This window comes from Callorhinchus milii, unplaced genomic scaffold (genome assembly GCF_018977255.1).
Source record: "Callorhinchus milii isolate IMCB2004 unplaced genomic scaffold, IMCB_Cmil_1.0 Scaffold7, whole genome shotgun sequence".
NCBI classification, from domain to species: Eukaryota; Metazoa; Chordata; class Chondrichthyes; order Chimaeriformes; family Callorhinchidae; genus Callorhinchus; species Callorhinchus milii.
Genome location: NW_024704748.1, coordinates 9,135,619 through 9,156,980, shown reverse-complemented (window position 1 = coordinate 9,156,980; position 21,362 = coordinate 9,135,619). Strand labels below are relative to the sequence as shown.

Here is a 21,362-nt window from a genome sequence, read left to right as displayed (position 1 = left end):
AAATAAATAAAATAGGAATGAGCACAGTGCATTGAGAAGAAAAAAAGGTATATAAGTGACTATTTAAACAAAATTTAGAGGTGATATAAAAATGTTCCACCTACCGAAAAGTAATGTAACAATCGTGCCCTTTTGGTGTCAAGTACTCTCCAATTGTGGTCACTCTCTTTAAGCCCTTAACAGTATAATAGTATGTACTGTAGTAAGTCATGTTCATAACACTTGATTCTCACTGCAAATAACTTTGAAACTGTTTAGTCGACCATCATATTGTATTTATAGATGACCTCCTACCATCAAAATCTTGAATTCTTTTGAAATTGGGTGCCATTGGATTTAACCCAATTCAGTGGTACTTTGAATACATTACGACTCCAATAGCTTTGAAACTGTTCAGTCGATCATCACAATTTATATATGACCTACAAACAGCAAAACTGTGCTTCCCATTAGAAATGGGCATGACTAATACATGAAAATCCAGAAGTAATATTGGTGGCAAACTGATTTGCTTGCAACCTTGATAATTTAAAAAATCTTCCGGTTTACAACCAACTGTGATACCGCAACAACTTGCATTTATATTGCCCATTTTACTTAAAGTGCCACCTCAGAGCATTTGACAAATGCCACAGCTAGCAGGAAAATTAGATATTCAAAGGCACAGTTAAAAATAATAAGGGTTTTTGAAAGCTTTGGAAGGCAGGGAGAGGGACAGTAAATCAAAGTGGTTTTGGAAGAGCAAAAGGAGTGGGGAGAGTCCAAGGACCGTAATTGGAAGAGAAGACATTTGGGCTGAATTTATTTAAAAAGGCTGGAAAAGATTGCATAGGTAAAGTGGGTTGAGGTTGTAGAGAGATTTTTAGCCTGGCAAGAAACTTAAAAATCAATCTTCTGATGTACTGGGAGCTTGGAAGTAATGGGGTAATAGATGCGCAGAGTTTTTTGTGGGCAAGAACTCGAGCAGCAAAGCTCTGATACATTTGAAGCTTCTGGAGAGTTGGGTTAGGGAATCTGTCAAGAAAAATATTGTAAAAATCTATCTTAAAGACAGTGATGATTTGGGTAGCAGTCGGGGTGAAGTTAGAATAAGAAGGCAAATGTCCAGAAAACGAAGAAGGCAATCTTGAATGTGGGCTTTGCAACTTAATTAGAATCAAGCAAAGCACCAAGGATGTGAACCAAGTGGGTAAGCCTGAGAGAGCAGCCAGGGAAGTTGATGGAATCAGAGCCAGAAACAAGCAAGTACTGGAGTAAACCAACCAAAATGGCTTCAGTTTTGTTGAAGTTCAACTGTAGAAAGTATGACTCATCTGGGACTTGATATCAGACTGGCAGTCAGACAGGTGGAACAGAAACAGTCCTGGCAGTCCATTGAGGATTGTGGCAACAAAGTATTTGTGTATAATCAGCACACACATAAAAGTTAACCAGATGCTTGCAGATGATTGCAAGGGTGCAGTATATAATCCAGAGGACAATGAAAAAAGCCCATGGGTTCACAAGAGGCGCTCCTGCAGCTGTGAAATGAGAGCCATTGGAGGAGATGTAGTAACAGATTGGGACAAGTAAGAATGGAACCATAAAAGCGCAGCAGTGGACCATGGAGGAACATTGGAGAAGAAGGGAGCTGTCAACGAGCAACCAAAGGTAGAAGGTTCATTTGGCTCAATAAGCAAAGGTAAAGCTAAACATTTGACATTATAAGTCTCACAAAAGTTTCTAAAAGTCACAAATCAATCTTAATAAATATTTTTCTCACCTTTTACAAATGTCATAACTCTAATAGCATCGGAAAGTCCTTAGCATGGTAAAGTCACATTTTCTGAACTTGAGAAAGTGAGAAGGTTGCAGAGATATGGGGAGGCTGAGGATAATTTAGGGTTATGTAGGTGCAAGTGAGAATCTTGAAGTCTATTCCATCCAACAGAATATGTACAACTAGTGATTCTCAATGAACCTACTCAATCTATCAATCTCCTGGAGAAGGAGAACACAAAGAGTCTCCTCCAATTAACCCACACAGGTTAGCCAAGAGGTACTGAAAGAGGTGCAGGGAGCTACCAGCTCCTCCTGTAATCTGCTAAAACCCACAAAATACCAACACTTCTTTCCACCCTGCTAGTATAGCCAGTAAATATCACATGTCTTCATCCCCTCCCCTCCAAAAAAATCATCTCTAGGGAAAATTATTACAAATTAAAACTATCACTAGTTTTATTTGAGTTGTTTTCTGATTAATGAACCAGTTAATTCAACATTCTCATGTTGTAAAACAATCTAAGATTCATTTAGCATATCTTGGCACAGCAGTCTAGACTTCAACAGATTTCAATATATTATTTAAAATAATTTCAAAAAATTGTTAAATAAAAATAAGTTTAGGTTGTTTCCTACCTGAGAGAAGAAATTTCCCATTCTGCCAGTACAACAGATGGTAACCTGCTATGTTGGGCATGCTAGCCTGACAAGATTGAAGCAACATCTGCGGTGAGTCCATTTTCAGCTGACTGTTGTGTTAACCTGGGATAAGGTTCCTTCCTGGTCCTGGATGCTAATCCGTTTGCTCCAGATCAGCGTCACCTTTTGACACTTTTGCTGAAACATGAGACCTTATAGATGAATAAATGTATTTTGAAAATTAGTTTTTTATTAAAAATTGCATTTCATATCAGATTTGATAAAGAGCTCATTTTAAGGCAAGCAGTTAATAACATAGTGTGGAGTCCTGTAGCTCAGTGGTTAGAGCACTCGCTTTGCAAGTGAGAGACCTGAGTTCAATTCCAGGCATGGCGAAACCTTGGGCAAGTTTCCTTACTCCACACGCCTAATAATAATCCCTCCAAAATCAAAAACAATAATAAATTGGTCATTTTCAATCTACGACTGTTTCTGGGACATTGCTGTGCGCAATTGGCTGCCGCGTTCGCCCACAAGTATACAGTCAATTCACTTTACAGTGTGTTCTGTGAAGCGCTTTGGGATGTCCTCCCGACATGAAAAGCGCTATATCAAATGCAAGGATTATTATTATTATTATTAGTTACTGATTAATAAACTGTTTAAGTTCTTTGTTGGTTAAAGTATTTCATGTAACAATATCTTGTTCATGTAAAGATTTCTGGAATGACAAATATTTCCATGAATTGAGATATAAATTGGCACCCAGCCAGAAGTGTCGAGCACTTTGAGATGTCCTCCCAGCACGAAAGGTGGTATATAAATTGTATTGTATTTACAGGACCTGCTTAGACCATTTTCATCTTCGTTTTGCTTTTTTTTAATTATGTAACTCGTTGGTTAATCTCCCATTCCTGGTTCAATAAGACTCTGTCCCTTCTTTTTGGAATGTTTATAGCTCATTCCATAGTCACTGACAGTGTCTTCCATAGGTTAACATCTTTGCCAATACCACTCTGTGTTCAGCCAGTAAGAGGTGAGTGAGAGCAGCCTCTGGATGACTTCTACTCCTCCACGAAAAATGTCTGGCCCCACTCAAGTACTTCTAATGACTGGTAACATACTACATGACCATTGCCAGGAGCACACCCACTTCTTAAAACTCTAATTACACAATCCAGAAAACAGCAAACTGTGTCATATTTTTAACATAAAATTCCTTAAGTTATATTCAGTCAGTTTATTTATTAACCTCTCCATATACACTTCACTATCTTAACTGGTAAAATAATGGATTATTTTTTCCTTCTGCTTTCTAAAATCCTCAATTCTTTTCTACTAATGGTACTGAATTAAACTGAGGTACAGTTCCACAGATGCTCAAAAATATCCATTACTTTGCCCAAGCTGATGTGATAAGGCTTTATATCAAATGCAAGGATTATTATTATATGCGTCATTAAGAGACAGAATATCAAAAGTATACTTTCTGCATGATTACACTTATGGTGTTAAGAGCAAAGATTAGTGAAACATTTCATTATTTTATTTATTAACATCCCCTGAAATAGTTATTTTGACATCAATTCTCACATATGGATATGTGCATTATACATTCCACCTACAAATTACAATCACACCCCTTTACTGTAAATCCTGTGAAGTGCTTTGAGATGTCCTCTCAAAGTGGAAAGCACTATACCAAATATAAGGATTACTATTATTAAAGATTATCATCACCTATGCTTGTTATAATAATAATCCTTGCATTTGATTTAGCGCCTTTTTACGTCTTCTAGACGTCTAAAAGCGCTTCACAGAATATACTGTAAAGTGAATTGACTATGATTGGTGGGCGAAACGCGGAAGCCAATTGCACATAGCAGTGTCCCACAAACAGTCGTGTAAATGGGTATGGTATAGCATTTGTCATTGTAATAAAGGATTACATTTTTTTTGCTCAAGTTTTCATCTACAATAATGCAATAAAATGAAGATTCTATAAGTTCATATAACAACATTCATTTATATAGCGCCCTTCACTAGAGTAGCGCTCCAGAGCGCTTAAAAAGTAATGAGAAGCATTCAATAATGAAGAATGTGCATAAAGTCACTTATTTCTGAGCCAAATGTATATATATTTTTTTGATGCATAAGCAATGTGTTATTTGAACTTTTGCGTAATTACAGTAAAAGTGCATATAGCAAACAGACATTTGGATTTATTAAATGAAAGGGACATGAGAGTCCTGATTGACATTAAATTGAAGCTATCGCAACAATGCTCAGTGGCAATGAATAAGGCAAACCAGATGCTGGCTTGTATCAAGAGGGCAGTATTGAGCCGAAATAGTGGTGTAATCCCCACCATAGATCATTGGTGCGACGATATTTGGAATACCGAGTGTGGTTCTGGTCACTGCAAAAAATATATTGTAGCGATTGAGAGAATACGGAAGAGGGCAACCAGAATGATTGAGGGGATGGAGTGACTTGACTATGAGGAGCGATTAAGTAAACTGGGCATGTTCACACTGGAACAGAGAAGGTTGAGAGATGATAGAATTGCAGATTTTAAGATTCTAAAGGGACTGGATAATGTAGACCATGATAAGCAGTTTTATCTTCTCCAGAACAGTAGAATCAGAGGACATGGCCGGCGATTGAAGGGGGGTAAATTCAAAACAAACCTGTGGAAACATTATTTCAGTGTGAGAATAGCAAATGTATGGAACAGGCTCCACAGGGAGACTGTGGAAGCAAATGAGATAGATTTATTTTAGGAAATAATATCTTGGGATACAATACATAGTTTGGGACATGACATGTACATACGACTGCCAGGATAGGCAAAGGTGAATTAGAGGGACCTTGGTCTTCTCCTGTCTAGCAATTCTTATGTTCATACTTACTGTAAAATCACTGATCACACTTTATTGATATTGTAAGACATCAAAATCCCATTCTTGTCCATAATGAAGGAGTTGTCTTCATACATGGAGTGGCACAACACATGAACTTTCATCAGCTGTTTTTGGCTATGTTCTCGTACTGTGAAGAACAAAATGTCTTGCAAGATGTTTTATCAGAGTAATATTGAGGAACATGAAGTAATAATTCCTTAAAACAAATTATTATGATCAATAAATAATAAATAACAAATAATAATAATGAATAATAATAAAAAAGAATAAATTATTATTGTTATCGATCCACAACTGTTTGAGGGACACTGCTGTGCGCAATTGGCTGCCGTGTTTCACCGACAAACTATACAGTCAATTAATTTTACAGTGTATCCTGTGAAGCGCTTTGAGACGTCTCGAAAACGTGATAAAGCGCTGTATCAAATGCAGGGATTCTTCTTATTTATGTAACCGCCTACAGGAAGAGTGGGCAGTTGGTGGTAGCACATGGGAGTTTGGGTGATTGATGTTGGCACAGGGGAGTGTGGACAGTTGTCAGTCGCACAAGGGGAATGCAGGCAGTTGGCAGTGGCACAGGGGGAGTGTGGGGAGTTGGCACTTGGTGCTGGCAAAGGGGGAATGTGGCCAGTTGACAGTGGCACAGGGGAATGTGGGCAGTTGGTGGTGGCATAGGGGAAGTGTGGACGGTTGGCAGTTGGTGGTGGCATGGGGGAGTGTGGATGGTTGGCAATTGGTGGTAGCCCAGGGGGAGTTGGACGTTTGGCAGTTGGTGGTGGCACAGGGGGAGGGTGGGCGGCTGGTGGCACAGGGGGTGTGGGCGGTTGTTGGTGGCACATGGGAGTGTGGGTGGTTGGTGGTGGCACAGGGGGTGTGGGTGGTTGGTGGTGGCACAAGAATATTGTGGTTGGTTGGTTGTGGCACAAGTGAGTGTGGGACGTTGGTGGTGGCACAGAGGGAGTGGGCAGTTGGTGGTGGCATAAGGGAAGTGTGGATGGTTGGCAGTGGCACAGAGGGGTGTGAACGGTTGGCAGTGCACAGGGGGAGTGCAGACGTTTGGCAGTTGGTGGTGGCACAGGGGGTGTGTGGACAGTTGGTGGTGGCACAGGGGGGTTTGGACGGTTGGCAGTTGGTGGTGGCACACAGGGAGTGTGGGCAGTTGGCAGTTGGTGGTGGCACGCAGGGAGTGGGGGCAGTTGGCAGTTGGTGGTGGCACAGGGGGAGTGTGGACAGTTGGTGGTAGCACAGGGGGAGTGTGGGCGGTTGGCAGTTGGTGGTGGCACGGAGGGAGTATGGATAGTTGGCAGTTGGCGTTCGCATAAGGGGAGTATGGGTGGTTCCAGTTGGTGGTGGCACGTGGGGATTGTGGGCAGTTGGCAGTGGCACAGGAGGAGTTTGGATGGTTGGCAGTTGGCGTTCGCATAAGGGGAGTATGGGCGGTTGGCAGTTGGTGGTGACACAGAGGGCGTGTGGACAGTTGGTGGTAGCACAGGGGGAGTGTGGGCAGTTGGCAGTTGGTGGTGGCACGCGGGGAATTTGGACAGTTGGCAGTTGGTGGTGGCACAGGGGGCGTGTGGACAGTTGGTGGTGGCACAGGCGGAGTGAGGGCGGTTGGCAGTTGGTGGTGGCACAGGCAGAGTGAGGGCGGTTGGCAGTTGGTGGTGGCACAGGCGGAGTGAGGGCAGTTGGCAGTTGGTGGTGGCACAGGGGGAGTGAGGGCGGTTGGCAGTTGGTGGTGGCACAGGCGGAGTGAGGGCGGTTGGCAGTTGGTGGTGGCACGTGGGGAGTGAGGGCGGTTGGCAGTTGGTGGTGGCACAGGGGGAGTGAGGGCGGTTGGCAGTTGGTGGTGGCACAGGGGGAGTGAGGGCGGTTGGCAGTTGGTGGTGGCACAGGGGGAGTGAGGGCGGTTGGCAGTTGGTGGTGGCACAGGCGGAGTGAGGGCGGTTGGCAGTTGGTGGTGGCACAGGGGGAGTGAGGGCGGTTGGCAGTTGGTGGTGTCACGCGGGGAGTGTGAGCGGTTGGCAGTTGGCGACGCGAGCGCAGCGCAGGCGCGGTCGACGAGCGTCGGTTCTGGATCTCGCGTGACGGGCGTCGGTGGCGCGCGGCGCGCGGGGTGAGGGTGAGGGGTGAGAGGGGACAGACAGACAGACAGACCCACACGGACTCGGAGCGGAGGTGGCGAACATGTGGGAGCGGGACCGGATCTGTAGGGGGAGCAGACAGCGCTGGGGCTAAGCTGCTGAAGGAGGCCGACATTTGCTCGAGGATAACGGCAGCCCAGGCTCAGGCCGGACAGGCAGTCAGTCAGTCATATTGCCGTTGTATATATATATATATATAGTGATTGAGTGTGAGGAGGAAGTCGTGTAACGTTTGCAGGACATGTCTGTGGGCGGGACGACTCTCACACCGGGCGAGTTGCGGGGGTGAGTGGGACATTCTCGCCGATCGTTCGAGCGAGAGTCGCGTTCGCGACCACCACGTTTGGGGGGGGATGGGGGTTTCACGGTGTCCGCACCGCCGGGGCCGCACCTGCGCTGCGCTGCGCTGTGCCCCCGGGACTCGGGTTGGCGCCCGGAACCACGTCCTTTTGTTTATTAAAGCGCAGTTTGACTGCGTGTTGCCGATGGCTGACAGTTCTTTTGCCAACGCTGTTCCCAAGCGACGTTTCGATACTGATACTGGTCAGCGACCCCTCTTTTACGCCCCCCATTCCCTTCCCTTAAACCACCCCCTCCCCTTAACCCCTCCCCCCCCCCCCCCCCCCCCCCCCACCACCCACTAACCACCAAAACATAACATGCAATAATCCTGGCATTTTATTACGTCGTCAAAACGTCTCAAAGTACCTTAAGAGTCATTGTGGAGTGATTGTATTTTTGTAGTGAAAGCAGCAGCAGATCTGTGCTCGGCAATACCCCTCCAGCAGCCATGAAGTGAATGAGCAACATCTTATTTCCACAGCAGTCCTGTGCTGATTGGATCATGATGCAGGGAGTAATCCTGAGGTTCATACCCTTGAAGTACGGCTTTTTAATCTAACTTCTCAAAAATCAATTTGCAGGACACGCAAACTACTCGTACCTATCTCTGTCCCCAGCTCGGGTCCAAATCCCTGATTAATAACAATAATAATCCTTGCATTTGATATAGCGCTTTTCACGTCGGGAGGACGTCCCAAAGCGCTTCACAGAACACACCGTAAAGTGAATTGACTGTATATTTGTGGGCGAACGCGGCAGCCAATTGCGCACAGCAATGTCCCACAAACAGTCGTGGATTGAAAATGACCAATTTATTATTGTTTTTGGTTTTGGAGGGTTTATTATTAGGAGTGTGGAGTAAGGAAACTTGCCCAAGGTTTCGCCCTGTGCCTGGAATTGAACTCAGGTCTCCCGCTTGCAAAGCGAGTGTTCTGTTGTTGTTTTAGTTCCATCTTAAACCACAATTTCTGGTTTTTTTGCCTCCCGTTCTGCACCGGCTTGTTGTGTCTCTTATTCCAGAAATCCATTTGGGCCTTGAGCATTTGGTTACACAAGTGTCTGTTTATTCCTGTCCTTCACTCCTCTACCCCACCCAGGAAGTTGTGTTCTTCACAGTGTTATGTCTGTCATAGAAATCAAGTACTGTATAACAATTTGACAAGGCAATGCTCTCTTGCACTGTTACTTTCCATCTACTTTCTACCCAGTGTATGATCACCCACTTCCCTTCCTCACAAATTATCCATTCCTGAAGGAGCCCTTCAGCATCCTGTATCCGACAGTGTCTCCAGCTGCTCCTAAAGCTCCAAAATGTTCAGCTCAAGTCCATGCAGGCTCTGCATGTTACGGCATCAACTGTTTCAATTTCAGTTACTCGTATTCTTATCTCACAAAGCTTTGCTTGCCCAAAAGTGCCAGGCTCCATCTATACTAACTGATTTGATCGCGTATTATAATACCTGAGTGATTTACCAGAGAGTTAGCCCAAAATCCACACTCCAATGAATTTGCATTTTCGCCAGACTCGCTCAGTTCCCTCTCTCTCTGTACCTTTGGAACTTCTTTCTTACTTTGAGCCAAATTTATTTTGTAATACCGTCCACAAAGTTTCCCTTTCTATTTAACTTATGGACTTTTCCAGTGTCCTCCATGTCAGTCTCCCCATTTTTTACCGTCCCAAATCACCAATTTATCCAAATTTCAGCTACTCGCATTTCTATTATAACCAAGCTGTATTTGCCCGTTAACGCTAGGCTCCACTGTCTCCCCCTGGATAGATTCTCTTGCATACAAATCCCTACATGGCCTTGCCCCTCCCTACATCTGTGATTTCAGCCTTGCTCTCCTGCCCGCCGTTTCACTAGGCTAACTTGGGCATGCTGCACTGCGCATTCCTCACCTCCTCTGCCCCACCTTCACTTGCTACGTCCCTACTCTTTAGAACTTCCTCCTAAAATTCCTCAGCCTTATCCTTGTTTGACCCTTACCTCTTTGACTGTGTAGTCTGGACACCTTCTCCTTCTTCCCCCATCCTCCCTGCTCAGTGACTAACTTTCTCGATAAAGTGCTTTGAGACATTACAGTACATGAAAGGTGCTATAGAAATGCAGGTTGTTTCATTTGTTCTTTCTCGTTGTTCACCCTTATATTACATTTGCAATGCTGTATATTGCATTGTAATAATTCAATATTTGTATATTGAAAAGTCTAAATAATTTTTAAAAAGCAGTAATGGAGTTTTACCACTAAATGACCAACAAATGTTGCTTGGTTGACAGGCAATATATAAAAAAAACTGAATGGTTAGAATTCTGAATAGGAATGCCGAAAATCCACAGCAGTTCTGAAAGAGAAAAATCAGTTAACATTTTAGACAGGACCTCTCATCAGAACATCTCTCTCTGTTTGATGAAGAGTCGAACCTAAAATATTCATCTATTTTTTCCCTTTCAGATGCTGATTGACCTGCTGTGCATTTCTTTTGTTTCAGATATTTATTTTAAAAAAGGAATAGTTTGAATAAATAAATAACTTTTTGATTGCGTTGAATAGTTTTGATACATTGATTGATATTCTTTTCTAGTATTTACATGTAACCCATCCGAGAGACCGTTCGGAACCAACCTCGAATGTAAACGGTTCAGACATACCAGTCATGACAACAGAGGCATCTGCCCCCACCAATCGTAAGCAATTCTATTGGCTGCGATCCTTTACAGCAGGAGGTAATGCAAAACATATTCTTAATTATTTGTTGATAATGTGATATCATTGTTTGACATTATTGGATTTATTTAGTTACCTTCAGCATGGTTCATAATACGCTTTGAAGTGAAGATCAATAAGTTTATTTCATCAGCTAAATGACGGTAAATTTATGAATTGTGTTGAGGGTTCATTTTCTTTGGTATTGTTGCCATTTACACCTTTCTGTTTCCTGCAGGAGCTGTTTCCATCACACACAGCCTCCTTTAGCTGGACGGTCAGGAGATTTTTTGGTCAGGGATTACTCCGAGCCCACTGTTTGTCACTCTGTGTTCGGATGACAAGATGTGTGCTTGTAACAGGGTGAGATGACTGTGGCAGTTTACCTCGTCCCACTCTACCCTAATATGTTGTGCCATAGTTTAGCATTCCATCTAGTGGCTTAGATCAGGAATTGTAAAATTTGCTTCCAAGTAATCGCAAGCTAACTTGCATACCAAGAATCCTATGTAATGCAGTTGAACAGACAAGCATAGTTTCACCCTGCTTCTAGGTGCATTAGTGCCATGCTTTGTTCTGACTTGCTGTTCCCATTGTGGAAACTTGCTCCTTATAAAGTGGTCAATTTGGATGTTTTATATCCCATTCTTATTTTTTTCCCTACTTTTCCCTCTTTCTATCTTTGTGTCTGCTGATATCCCTTGTAATAACAATACGTGACAATAACTTATTTTCCTAAGCATAGTTGTGCTTTTAGTGGTAGCTAAGACATGCCCCTGTCTTGTGGTCTGGAAGATGATGGCAATAAACAGTTCATGAAACGTTTCTTACTGTGTTGCTCAGCAGATTTTAGTAAATAATGCTTGTCTTGCAAAAGTTGAACCCTTTGCTTGCTAGTTGTCTGATATATATACCTGTGCTAGTTCTCTGGGCTTTTCATCAAAAACCAAGTGAGAGCACTTGCAATGTTTTCAGGATCAACTTGTTTCAGTAGGTTGTACCCTCGCCTCTGCATGTGTGAATGTAGAGTGAGGAGAGGATTAGACTTGGTTATTACAACAACCTATGGGCAAACCCTGCTTCCCACTCTCTTGTCTAAGTTGAGCACATGAACAAAGTTCAGTTGGGTGAGGAATTGGAGGGCAACCATGGAACCATTCTTCTCGTAAGTCAACGCCTTCAGAAGAGGAGTAGCAATAAATTACAACGGTTTCTTTGTGTTCTATGCGTGCGAGGCCCAAAAACGTTTTTGGAAGAACTATTCTATACTTGGTTTTGTGCAGGTGCAACTTTTATTCTTGAATTACCACATATAGAATTTTCTTTTTGCAGGAATTGCAGGATGTTGCGCCAAATCAACAATTGCACCGCTGGACAGAGTGAAGGTTTTACTACAGGCTCATAGTCCTCATTATAAACACCTCGGTAACCAATCCCCAAAATGTTCTTTATTTGGTGGGCTTTTTCCACTCGCATGCATTATGACTTGCTAGAATACAAAGGCAATAACAGCAAATTGAATTAATATAGCACCTTTCACGTCAGGAGGCACAGGACAGACCCGAGCTGGGGGGTTGGATTTTGGAGGGTTGGAGGGGGGTGATGACTGAAGGAGTGGGCAAAGAGGAAGGTCTTAAGACAGACCTTGAAGGAGGCGAGGAAAGGGGCAAGGTGAAGGGTTTCCAGGATGCAGTTTAAAGCAGTAATATGATAATATAATACTAGGCAGAATGTTGAAATGCCATGCTAACGGAACTGTAACCCAACATGGATAACTCCTGTCAGGAGAGCAGAGAAGGAATTTGAAGGGGGTAGTTATCAAAACTTTCTAAATTGGGAGTTGCACAGAGATTTCCTTTTAAACTCTTATTTGCTATAAATGGTACTTTTTGAATGATGTGCATTTCTGCAATGATCCTGTGGTAAAAGCTTTTTTGCACAAATTTTGACTGGCATTTTTATCACAGGAGTGTTCGCTACTCTTTGCGCTGTCCCAAAGAAAGAAGGCTTCCTTGGATTATATAAAGGAAATGGGGCCATGATGATTAGAATCTTTCCTTATGGTGCCATTCAGTTCATGTCATTTAACCATTACAGAAAGGTAAGGTCAACCAACAGTTTGACTACCAATGAATTAAGAATATTTTAAAATCCATTATAAATATATATACCCCATCTCAAATCGTTTAGTTTAACAAAGTAATAATAAAAATAATAATCTTCATTGTAGCAATGAGTTAAATGTTTGACAAATATCACATAATACATCAGTATCTTGAATATTGAACTGATTCATTCTCATTAATAAAAAAATGGTGTTTATCGATCAGAAAATTGACCTAGAAGAGGAAGAATGAATTTTTAAAAAAAAATGCTGAGTGTGCTGAAGTGAAAATAATTGAAACATTATTTTACATATCCCTTGGTCTTACAGTATGTTTGGAACCTTGGTGAGAATGTATGGTTGTATAATTGTGAATAAAAAAATCAATTATTGTATTACAGTTTGTCAATGAGACAATTGGCATATCTGGGCACATTCACAGATTGATGGCAGGATCCATGGCAGGTGATTGTTTCTTGTTAAAATGTAATAATGTAATGCACACCTTTCTCAATAGATTATTGAAAAAATGTTGATTTAACATAAGAAAAACAACTGTGCTTCTTGGTAATTGATAATGTTGAGGAAGAAATGAACTGTATTGTCTGAATTATGTTAACTTGTATGAAAGTGAGTTAGTAATATTTTCCTTCAGAAAGTCTTCAATTTTGGATCTGTCATTTGTGGGAGATGGTGCACAGACCCTTTCATATAATTACAAAGAATCTACAGCAAAAAAGTTGGCTATTCAGCCCAATTAGTCTATGTGTTTATATTCTAAATGATCCTCCACCTATCCCCAACCCTAGCCTGCTCCCATATCCCTCTTCTTCACGTGTGCATTGTGTTTTCTTGTAAAGCATTGATGCTTCAAGCACAGCTTCTAGCAGTGTGTTCCACTTTCTCATCAGCCACTATGTTAAAAAACTGTTAGGCAGCGATACATTTAGTATTGTATTTCAATGATATCATGGAGGTTCCAGGTTCTATGTACTTTCTGTTCCAGATTGAAGGATAGTGCTGAATTATTATTAAATTTTTGTCAGACTGAGTTTCAAGCTCACTTTTTTGTCATGCATATTTTAATATTTTATATAATAAATGGCCACATATCTTAAAATCTGCCTTTGAAAATCTTACAACTGTAAGGAATGTTTTATAGCACTACATCTTGTTCTCCTGAGCAAAAGAATGCTTCTTTATGGAACATTGTGCATCTGTTAGAAAATCGGTGTTGCAGAATGATATCATTAATATACAATATTAAATGTTTCTGCATAACAATTTGTGCTTTTACAGTATTTGGAAGGAAAAACAAACTGCCATTGAACTGCATGGCAAATTGTGCAGAAGGTTTTATTTCAGGTATTGTGCATTGCAGGCAGGCCTGAAAGGTTTCAGTCAACTAATGACATAGCTGAACGTTTAATGACACCAATTGTGCAATGCCTACACATTGACCAACAGTTTGTTGTCTCGTGATACAGATCATGCCCCCTCTTTACAGCAAGTAGAATTTTGTCTGGAAGTAGACAGGGACAGATAGCATTCCATTAATATCCTCGGTCTCGCTCCCTCACTCTCTCTAAATCCCACCTCAAATTTCTTTGAATGCATCTATGACTATCTCCATCCAACCCTAACCTTGTAATGCGCTCCAAGACGTTGCCTTATGTGAAGGGCACTATACAAATACAAGTTGTTGTCATAATATTTTGAAACAAGGATTAGCTTCAGGAAATTGTATGATCTAGAAACGTTGGAAAAAGGGTAAGATAAAGCATTTTAACGAAAATATAATAATCCTTGCATTTAATATAGTGTCGCATCACATCTTCGAGAATATACTTTAAAGTGAATTGACTGTATATTTTGTGGACGAAACCCGGCAAACAATTGCGCACAGCAGTGCCCTACAAAGAGTCGTGGATTGAGTGACCAAATTATTATTTTAATTTTTTTATAATATCTAGATATAATCTAAAGCCTGGCTTCCTCTTCCAAAGAAATCTTGCTAGAAAATTGTACAGCAATAATGCTTACTACATTAGGGTTATGGTTAGAATCTAATCCAACTTGCACTACCCCATAGCCTTTTATTGTTGCTTTTCAACTACTTAACTAAAACAACAACTTGCATTCAAGCTGGGCAGCATTTCGGAGCGCTTAATGTAGAACACATGATAATTCACCTATTTATTAAATAGTCTGATGTAAGTTGTGAGTATTTTGAACAATCTCTGTTAGTTTAGGTTTTTAATGTTCCCTTTGTCTTTTCAGGGAAGGGCTTGAAATGCAAACTAAAGTAACTGATGTTATTTTCCAGGGATAACAGCAGTCTTGTGTACCTATCCGCTTGATGTAATTCGAGTAAGATTGGCATTTCAAGTGAAGGGTGATCAAAGGTACAATGGAATTATCGATGCTTTCAAGGTCATTTATACTCTGGTGCGTATTTTGCTGAAACTCACAAGAAATAATCAAATGATATGATTTTGAGGAATGGTGATATAAAAGGGCTGAATGTCTAACATTGAGATGCTAGTGGTTCACTGTCACTTTGACTGAAGTACAGAATTTCAAGATTTCAAAAAATGTGGAAAACTTTAGGTATTTAGAATATTTTGAAATGTCCAAGGTTCATTATTCTGCTGTAAAGTTTAAAAACAGAATTCTTCCTTTTCAGATCTTCTAGGCTTTAGCACTAGTTTAAATGTTTTGCCAGGGAAAGATCATGGCGGTGAGATGTTCCTTTAAAATATTATGGTGTCAGCTACATGATCCTTCACATCCCATCCCTAAGATAAGCATATAACAACAACTTGTATTTATATAGCACCCTTCACACAGGATAGCATCCCAGAGTGCTTAAATACCTTACGTGCAGGAGTGCAATCCCCAAATCTGTGATGTGTTCATGCTATTATTTTTTAGCTCTTTTTCAAAACAACTTTTAGGGGTGGGCGATGGCAGGGAGAGAAGCATTTTCCTCTCATTTAATCAAATTTGTGTCATAAATGTGGGAGTGTTTATTCTTTTACCTTATATTTATTGTTTTTCTTTTTTTCTCTTTTTTATTTTTATTTTTCCATCTCCGCTGTTTATTGCACGCTTAAAGTAGTACATTTTTCGTATCAAAGAGTCTCAACTGCTTATTTATCATTATTATTTGTGGAGTCCTGTAGCTCAGTGGTTAGAGCACTCGCTTTGCAAGTGAGAGACCTGAGTTCAATTCCAGGCAGGGCGAAACCTTGGGCAAGTTTCCTTACTCCACACGCCTAATAATAATCCCTCCAAAACCAAAAACAATAATAAAATTGGTCATTTTCAATCTACGACTGTGGGACATTGCTGTGCGCAATTGGCTGCCGCGTTCGCCCACAAATATACAGTCAATTCACTTTACAGTGTGTTCTGTGAAGCGCTTTGGGACGTCCTCCCGACGTGAAAAGCGCTATATCAAATGCAAGGATTATTATTATTATTATTATTATTATTATCAGCGTTTCTTCATGTCTGGCTCTTTCTACGTTTCCTGAAATTCCGGATGCGGAATGCTGCTTGCATGTGAATTGCAGCTCGCATTCGTTTCTTTCCAGAGGGTGAGCAAGATCTTAGGATTGATGGATGAACAACCTGTTAATTGCTCACAGTATCTGGATGACATGAAATTATTAAAACAGGAATACTGGCTCTCTATCTTTCTACAGTGCTCAGTTCATCCACTAGGTGCCACACAACTACTGTGCAATATAGTACTTACAAAATACTTACATAGTGAATTTACAAAATAAATCTAGCTTTTGAATGATGCCTAACTCTTGTTTTTCTTTATTTCTGTTATCTTGCCTTTAGTCATTTTTGATTATGAAAGATTATTGTTCTGAATGTAATGCATACTCACTCAGTAAAGGTGTGTTGTCGAGTTTGAGTCTTGACAAAATAAATAGGCACTGCTGGCCTGAAAGGAACCTGTTTTTGCCACCCAGTTTATCTTATTTAGAACCCCTATCATTCTAATGTTTATCATCTCACTAGGAAACTGAGGTGCAATTAGTGAACCACATGTTTACTTTTTCCATTAAACTGGTAAATTGTGGATTAAATGATGTTGAGAGTCTTGGAGTACAAGCATTTTTTCTTTTGTTTATCAGGAAGGAGGTTACAGTGGATTTTACAGAGGCCTGATCCCTACAATTATTGGAATGGCTCCTTATGCAGGTATTTTGGCCAATCTAAATAGGAATATCTAAATCTTAACTGTTTTTATTTTAACAAAGTGCTTCACAAGTAGCTGTATATTTTGTAGACGATTGTGTACTTATGTAATTCCTGGGTTTGGGATCAGAGCAGTGTTCCATGAACTAGAGGTGAATCCAAGCTCAGCTGGTGATATAAATCTCCTGTCTTGCACAGCTGTCCAGTGTTTTAATTGAATGTGGTTTAGACAGTTTCAACCTAGTTATTTATAACTAAACTAAGTGGCAACTAAACTAGAGTGATTATTCCTATTTTTTGCTTAAGGAGTTTTACGATCTATTGTCAGTTGCCTGTAGAGGGAGCTTTTTTCTATATTTGTTTTGTATTAGTGGTGCTGTATACAAACAGTAAAAATTGTGCTCTTTTTGCCTCGATAAGTACAAAATTAACCCCGAAAGATTACTGTTCTAATTGTAATGCATACTCATTCAGTAAAGGTGTGTTGTTGAGTTTGAGTCTTGACAAAATAAATACAACTTCATAACAATATGTACCCATTCCCAGTGGCTTTTTATAAATTGCTAACTAGTCCCAATTGATTCTTTTAATTCCTTCGATTAAGTGTTCATGGTCTTTAACTGAATTGCTTCATGGTAATTGTTTATTGCAATTCACCAGTTACCAGCTTCTTTATTCGCTTGTTCATTGTTGGGGGTAATGCTGTTTGAAAAAACTGAGAACTTAAACATGAGGCATTCAATCTGCTTTAATTTCAGGTGTTTCATTCTTCACTTTTGGCACCTTGAAGAGTGTTGGTCTTACTTATGCTCCTGCCCACCTTGGAAAACCTTCATCTGATAATCCCAATGTTTTAGTATTGAAAACTCATGTGAACTTGCTCTGTGGTGGAATAGCAGGAGCCTTTGCCCAAACAGTATCGTGAGTTTTGATTTTTTTTCAGTGAGCTGAACACATGCGGAAACCCATCACCCATTAAACGTATCCAAACCAAACTGAGAATTCTATGTATCCCACCTACACATGGAAACTCCAGTGCTAGATTGTTGGAATGGAATGCGCACTGTCCCTCTGATGGCACACGTCCTTCTTTCCTAAATCTGGGATGTATTAGGCACAGGTTGGCAAGAGCCAAGGCTTGAGGGCCCCCAGAGTGCATTGGAGTAACGCTGAAACCTCACCAGCTAAAACCGCACAGCTTGCCATTGATATCGCTGTTTGGTACGCTTTCCTGCTGCTTCTTCAGCTAGGACCATCCTACACGTCAGGGCTTTGGCTTGCAGGGTTAAAAGGAGCTGAGTGGGAGGATTCAGTGACTGGCCTCCCCTTCCAAGTCCTGCCTACTCAGTGGGTTTGAAATAAGTGCCCTGACAGAGTAAAGATTTTTTGGAAAAGTATCTAATTCCATCTCCACCCACAATATTCTTCCGCTAAATAAATGGTTATTTATAACCTATTTGAACATAGTGTTGAATCCTTTTCCTTTTCTTTATAGCTATCCTTTGGATGTAGCTCGCAGACGGATGCAGTTAGGAGCTGTGATGGCAGATTACGACAAACATTGGTAATTACAACAACAACAAGATGCATTTATAGAGCGCCTTTCACGTCGGGAGGACGTCCTAAGGCGCTGGACAGTTGGGTCGGGACCCGAGCAGGGGGGAAATGGTCAGGGTGAGGGAAGGGAGGGAGCGAGGAGGGGGTAGAGAGTTGAGAGGGGAGCTGAAGGCACGGTTGAAGAGAAGAATTAAAGTTGTGCGTGAGAAAAGAATTGCAGTAAATTTTGCGATGTGCTTTAAGACATTCTCCTGATGTGAAAGGCACTATATCAAAACCAAGGAATATTTTTATGACTTTTATGACTGTTTATGGATCATGCAACAGGAAAAAAAAGCCTAACTTGTAGAGTCTATCTTTAATTTAGAAGTGTGTTCCACCCTACCTACTCCCAACCTACTGTTCCCTGGTGAGGAATCCTCCACTTTACATGCAGGAGAGAGCACATGAGGTAAACCTGGTCAACACCAGGCCAAATGCACATTACTTCTGTGATTGTCCCATCAAATTGTTGCCAAGCTTCCAAAAGTGTGTGAGGATGCTTCAACTCAATATAATAATTAATAATAATCCTTGCATTTGATATATTGCCTTGTCACATCATTGAGATGTCTCAAATGTCACAGAATATATTGTAAAGTGGATTGACTGTATTTTGTGGGTGAAATGTGGCAGCCAATTGCAGTGTCTCACAAACAGTCGTGGACTGAGTGACCAAATTTTTTTTTGAGGGAATATTACTCCAGGAAAGTGATTCATCAATCGACTAACAACCGGGTTCCTAGTTACTGTTAGGTAAACAGGAAACTTGCCTAAGGTTTCACCAAGGGCCTCTTGCCTACGAGGCGAGTGCATTAACCACTACGCTCCGGGACTCAAAGTATACAATAACCCACAAAATGGGTTGTTGTTTTCTTAAATCAAGATTTGTAGTCTTTACAATGGAGAATTATGAAAGTTTAATATCTTATTTAACTGAACGTTGTTTTCTGTTAGCACAATGACCAAGACCCTGAGGCATGTCTACCATACACATGGAATCCGAAATGGCCTTTATCGTGGACTGTCGCTCAATTACATCCGTTGCATTCCCTCACAAGCAGTGGCATTCACTACATATGAATTCATGAAACAATTACTTCATCTCAACTAAGAACATTTTCATACCTGGTCTATGGAGGGAGTCTGTGTATTGAAAAATACCACCAGATTGCTTGTACTGGACTGTTGAATTTCCAAACCAGGTGTTACTTATTTTTACCCTGTGGAAATTTTCACTGTGAATACCGTGATGATGAATGTTTGCCATGATCATGTGTGAAGACCAGACTTTTTCATTTATTTTATTAAACTTTTGATCCAGACAGTGTTGGAAAATGGGCATTTGTGTGCTTTTTAAATTCCTTAGAAGCCGTTGCTGCAATATTTGTGTGAAGCACAAACTCTTTCTTGCCCAGTCTCAGCTACCTAAGTGTCTAATGCAAGATGGTGAACTGTTTGCAGACCTCCCAGTGACTCTCCTCATACCAGTTCTTGGATGGAAGCTTGAGCTTGGGGACGCTGCAGCAATGGAGATGCATGTTTTGAAAGAGACATTAAGGTCCTTTGCCTATTCAGCTGGACAGTAAAACTACTACATCTACAATATTTTCAAAATATAGAACAGCTTATTGCGGTGCCTGTCTTAACAGTCCTCCAGATTAATTCACCTATCTGTCTGTGAAACCATACTGGTACAAATGGCTGTTTGCTGACAAAAAATTTCTACAATTGACCTTATTATCTGTGAAGATCTTTTAAGATGCTGTCATGCTGCACTATGAAAATGCAATTTTTTTTTACCCATAATGGTGAATGATTGGCCTGAACCCAGTTCCACCATTTAATGGTCCCATTTGGCTGTGGCTCACTATTTAAGTAACTAAGATGGATTGAACAGATTTTCTAAGGCCACGTGGCTTGGATGAGGTAAACCAATTTTATGTGAGCACTAAAGTAATCTGATGAGAAATCTTGAGCTCTGAAGTTTAGTTCCTCCCCAATCCTCTATTTCGCCCACAAAATCTTTTAAAGGACTGGGACAGGCATGATGCTCTGAATGGCCTTCGATGCTGGAAGATTCTATAACTTCACCCAGACCTGTACAGTTTGTATTTGACAACCTAGTTAACAGCCAGACATTGTGAAACTAGAAATAACTCAAGGTGACAATTTGTATTTCTGGTAATCCCCACAATAGATTGTTTATTTTAGTGTGGAGTACAAGTGGTATGTTTTTTCCTGTGAGACACGCTCTATTCTGAAACAAAAGCAGAAGCGGCTGGGAACACTTAGCAGGTCAGACACCCGAATTCTCACGAAAGGTCGTTGCCCTGAAACATTAACGCACTTTCCTCTCTCCATAGATGCTGCCTGATCCACTTAGTGTTTCCAGCGACTTGTGTTTTTATTTCAGATTTCCAGCATCTACAATATTTTGCCTTTTGTTTTATGCAGTATTCTGATGTCTGTTTTATTCCATAAAGGTCTTTTTTAGCATTTCCATAAAGATCAATCAGATCTCAGTCCTGTTCTTAAATAACATCTCTAAAATGTAGCCTTCAAAGTCAACCTTCATCACTGTTAATCAAAATCCAGCAGTGTAGCAGATGCATACATTGAATTGACTACAAGGTAGGTCACTTTCAAACTCATTTTGTGGTGAGAGTTGCACTTAAGGATTTTTGAAACTTGGCTCTTTATGGTAACTGTTTCAATATACATCTGTAAACTGTCAGCATTTGTACTTTGATGTACAATAGATCCTTTTGAGTATTAGCTGGCAAATTGCAAATAAATCATGACTGATAAGATTTAAAAACGTAACAAACCTAACTGGTATTTATTGTAACAAACATGAAATAATAATGTCAAACTGGCTGTTTAATGTTGACTTGTTATTCAAACCCTCTGAACCAGAGTTTGACATTT

At 40.8% G+C, this 21,362-nt stretch overlaps 1 protein-coding gene across 5 annotated transcripts; it reads left to right on the top strand.

The window, feature by feature from the left end:
• Positions 1 to 2,444: 2,444 nt before the first annotated feature.
• Positions 2,445 to 20,946, top strand: slc25a16 (solute carrier family 25 member 16). 5 transcript variants are annotated; one of them, XM_007899145.2, is made up of 10 exons: positions 2,445 to 2,490; positions 10,392 to 10,533; positions 11,846 to 11,938; positions 12,481 to 12,614; positions 13,019 to 13,082; positions 14,944 to 15,065; positions 16,772 to 16,838; positions 17,594 to 17,756; positions 18,331 to 18,399; positions 19,389 to 20,946. In XM_007899145.2, exons 2-10 carry the CDS (start codon positions 10,464 to 10,466, stop codon positions 19,543 to 19,545), a joined length of 939 nt encoding a protein of 312 aa, XP_007897336.1. In that variant the 5' UTR covers positions 2,445 to 2,490; positions 10,392 to 10,463; the 3' UTR covers positions 19,546 to 20,946. The 5 variants fall into 5 exon arrangements, with proteins under 5 accessions (XP_007897336.1, XP_042192602.1, XP_042192603.1 ...); XM_042336668.1 differs by lacking the exon at positions 2,445 to 2,490 and adding an exon at positions 7,401 to 7,623; XM_042336669.1 differs by lacking the exon at positions 2,445 to 2,490 and adding an exon at positions 7,413 to 7,627.
• The last annotated feature ends 416 nt before the right edge of the window (positions 20,947 to 21,362 follow it).

Excerpts from the sequence above, each read along its gene's own strand:
- slc25a16 (XM_007899145.2), top strand. The coding sequence starts at position 10,464 with ATGACAACAGAGGCATCTGCCCCCACCAATCGTAAGCAATTCTATTGG. Across the intron at positions 10,534-11,845 it reads GCGATCCTTTACAGCAGGAG|GAATTGCAGGATGTTGCGCC; the intron begins GTAATGCAAAAC and ends TTCTTTTTGCAG. Across the intron at positions 13,083-14,943 it reads GATGGCAGGATCCATGGCAG|GGATAACAGCAGTCTTGTGT; the intron begins GTGATTGTTTCT and ends GTTATTTTCCAG.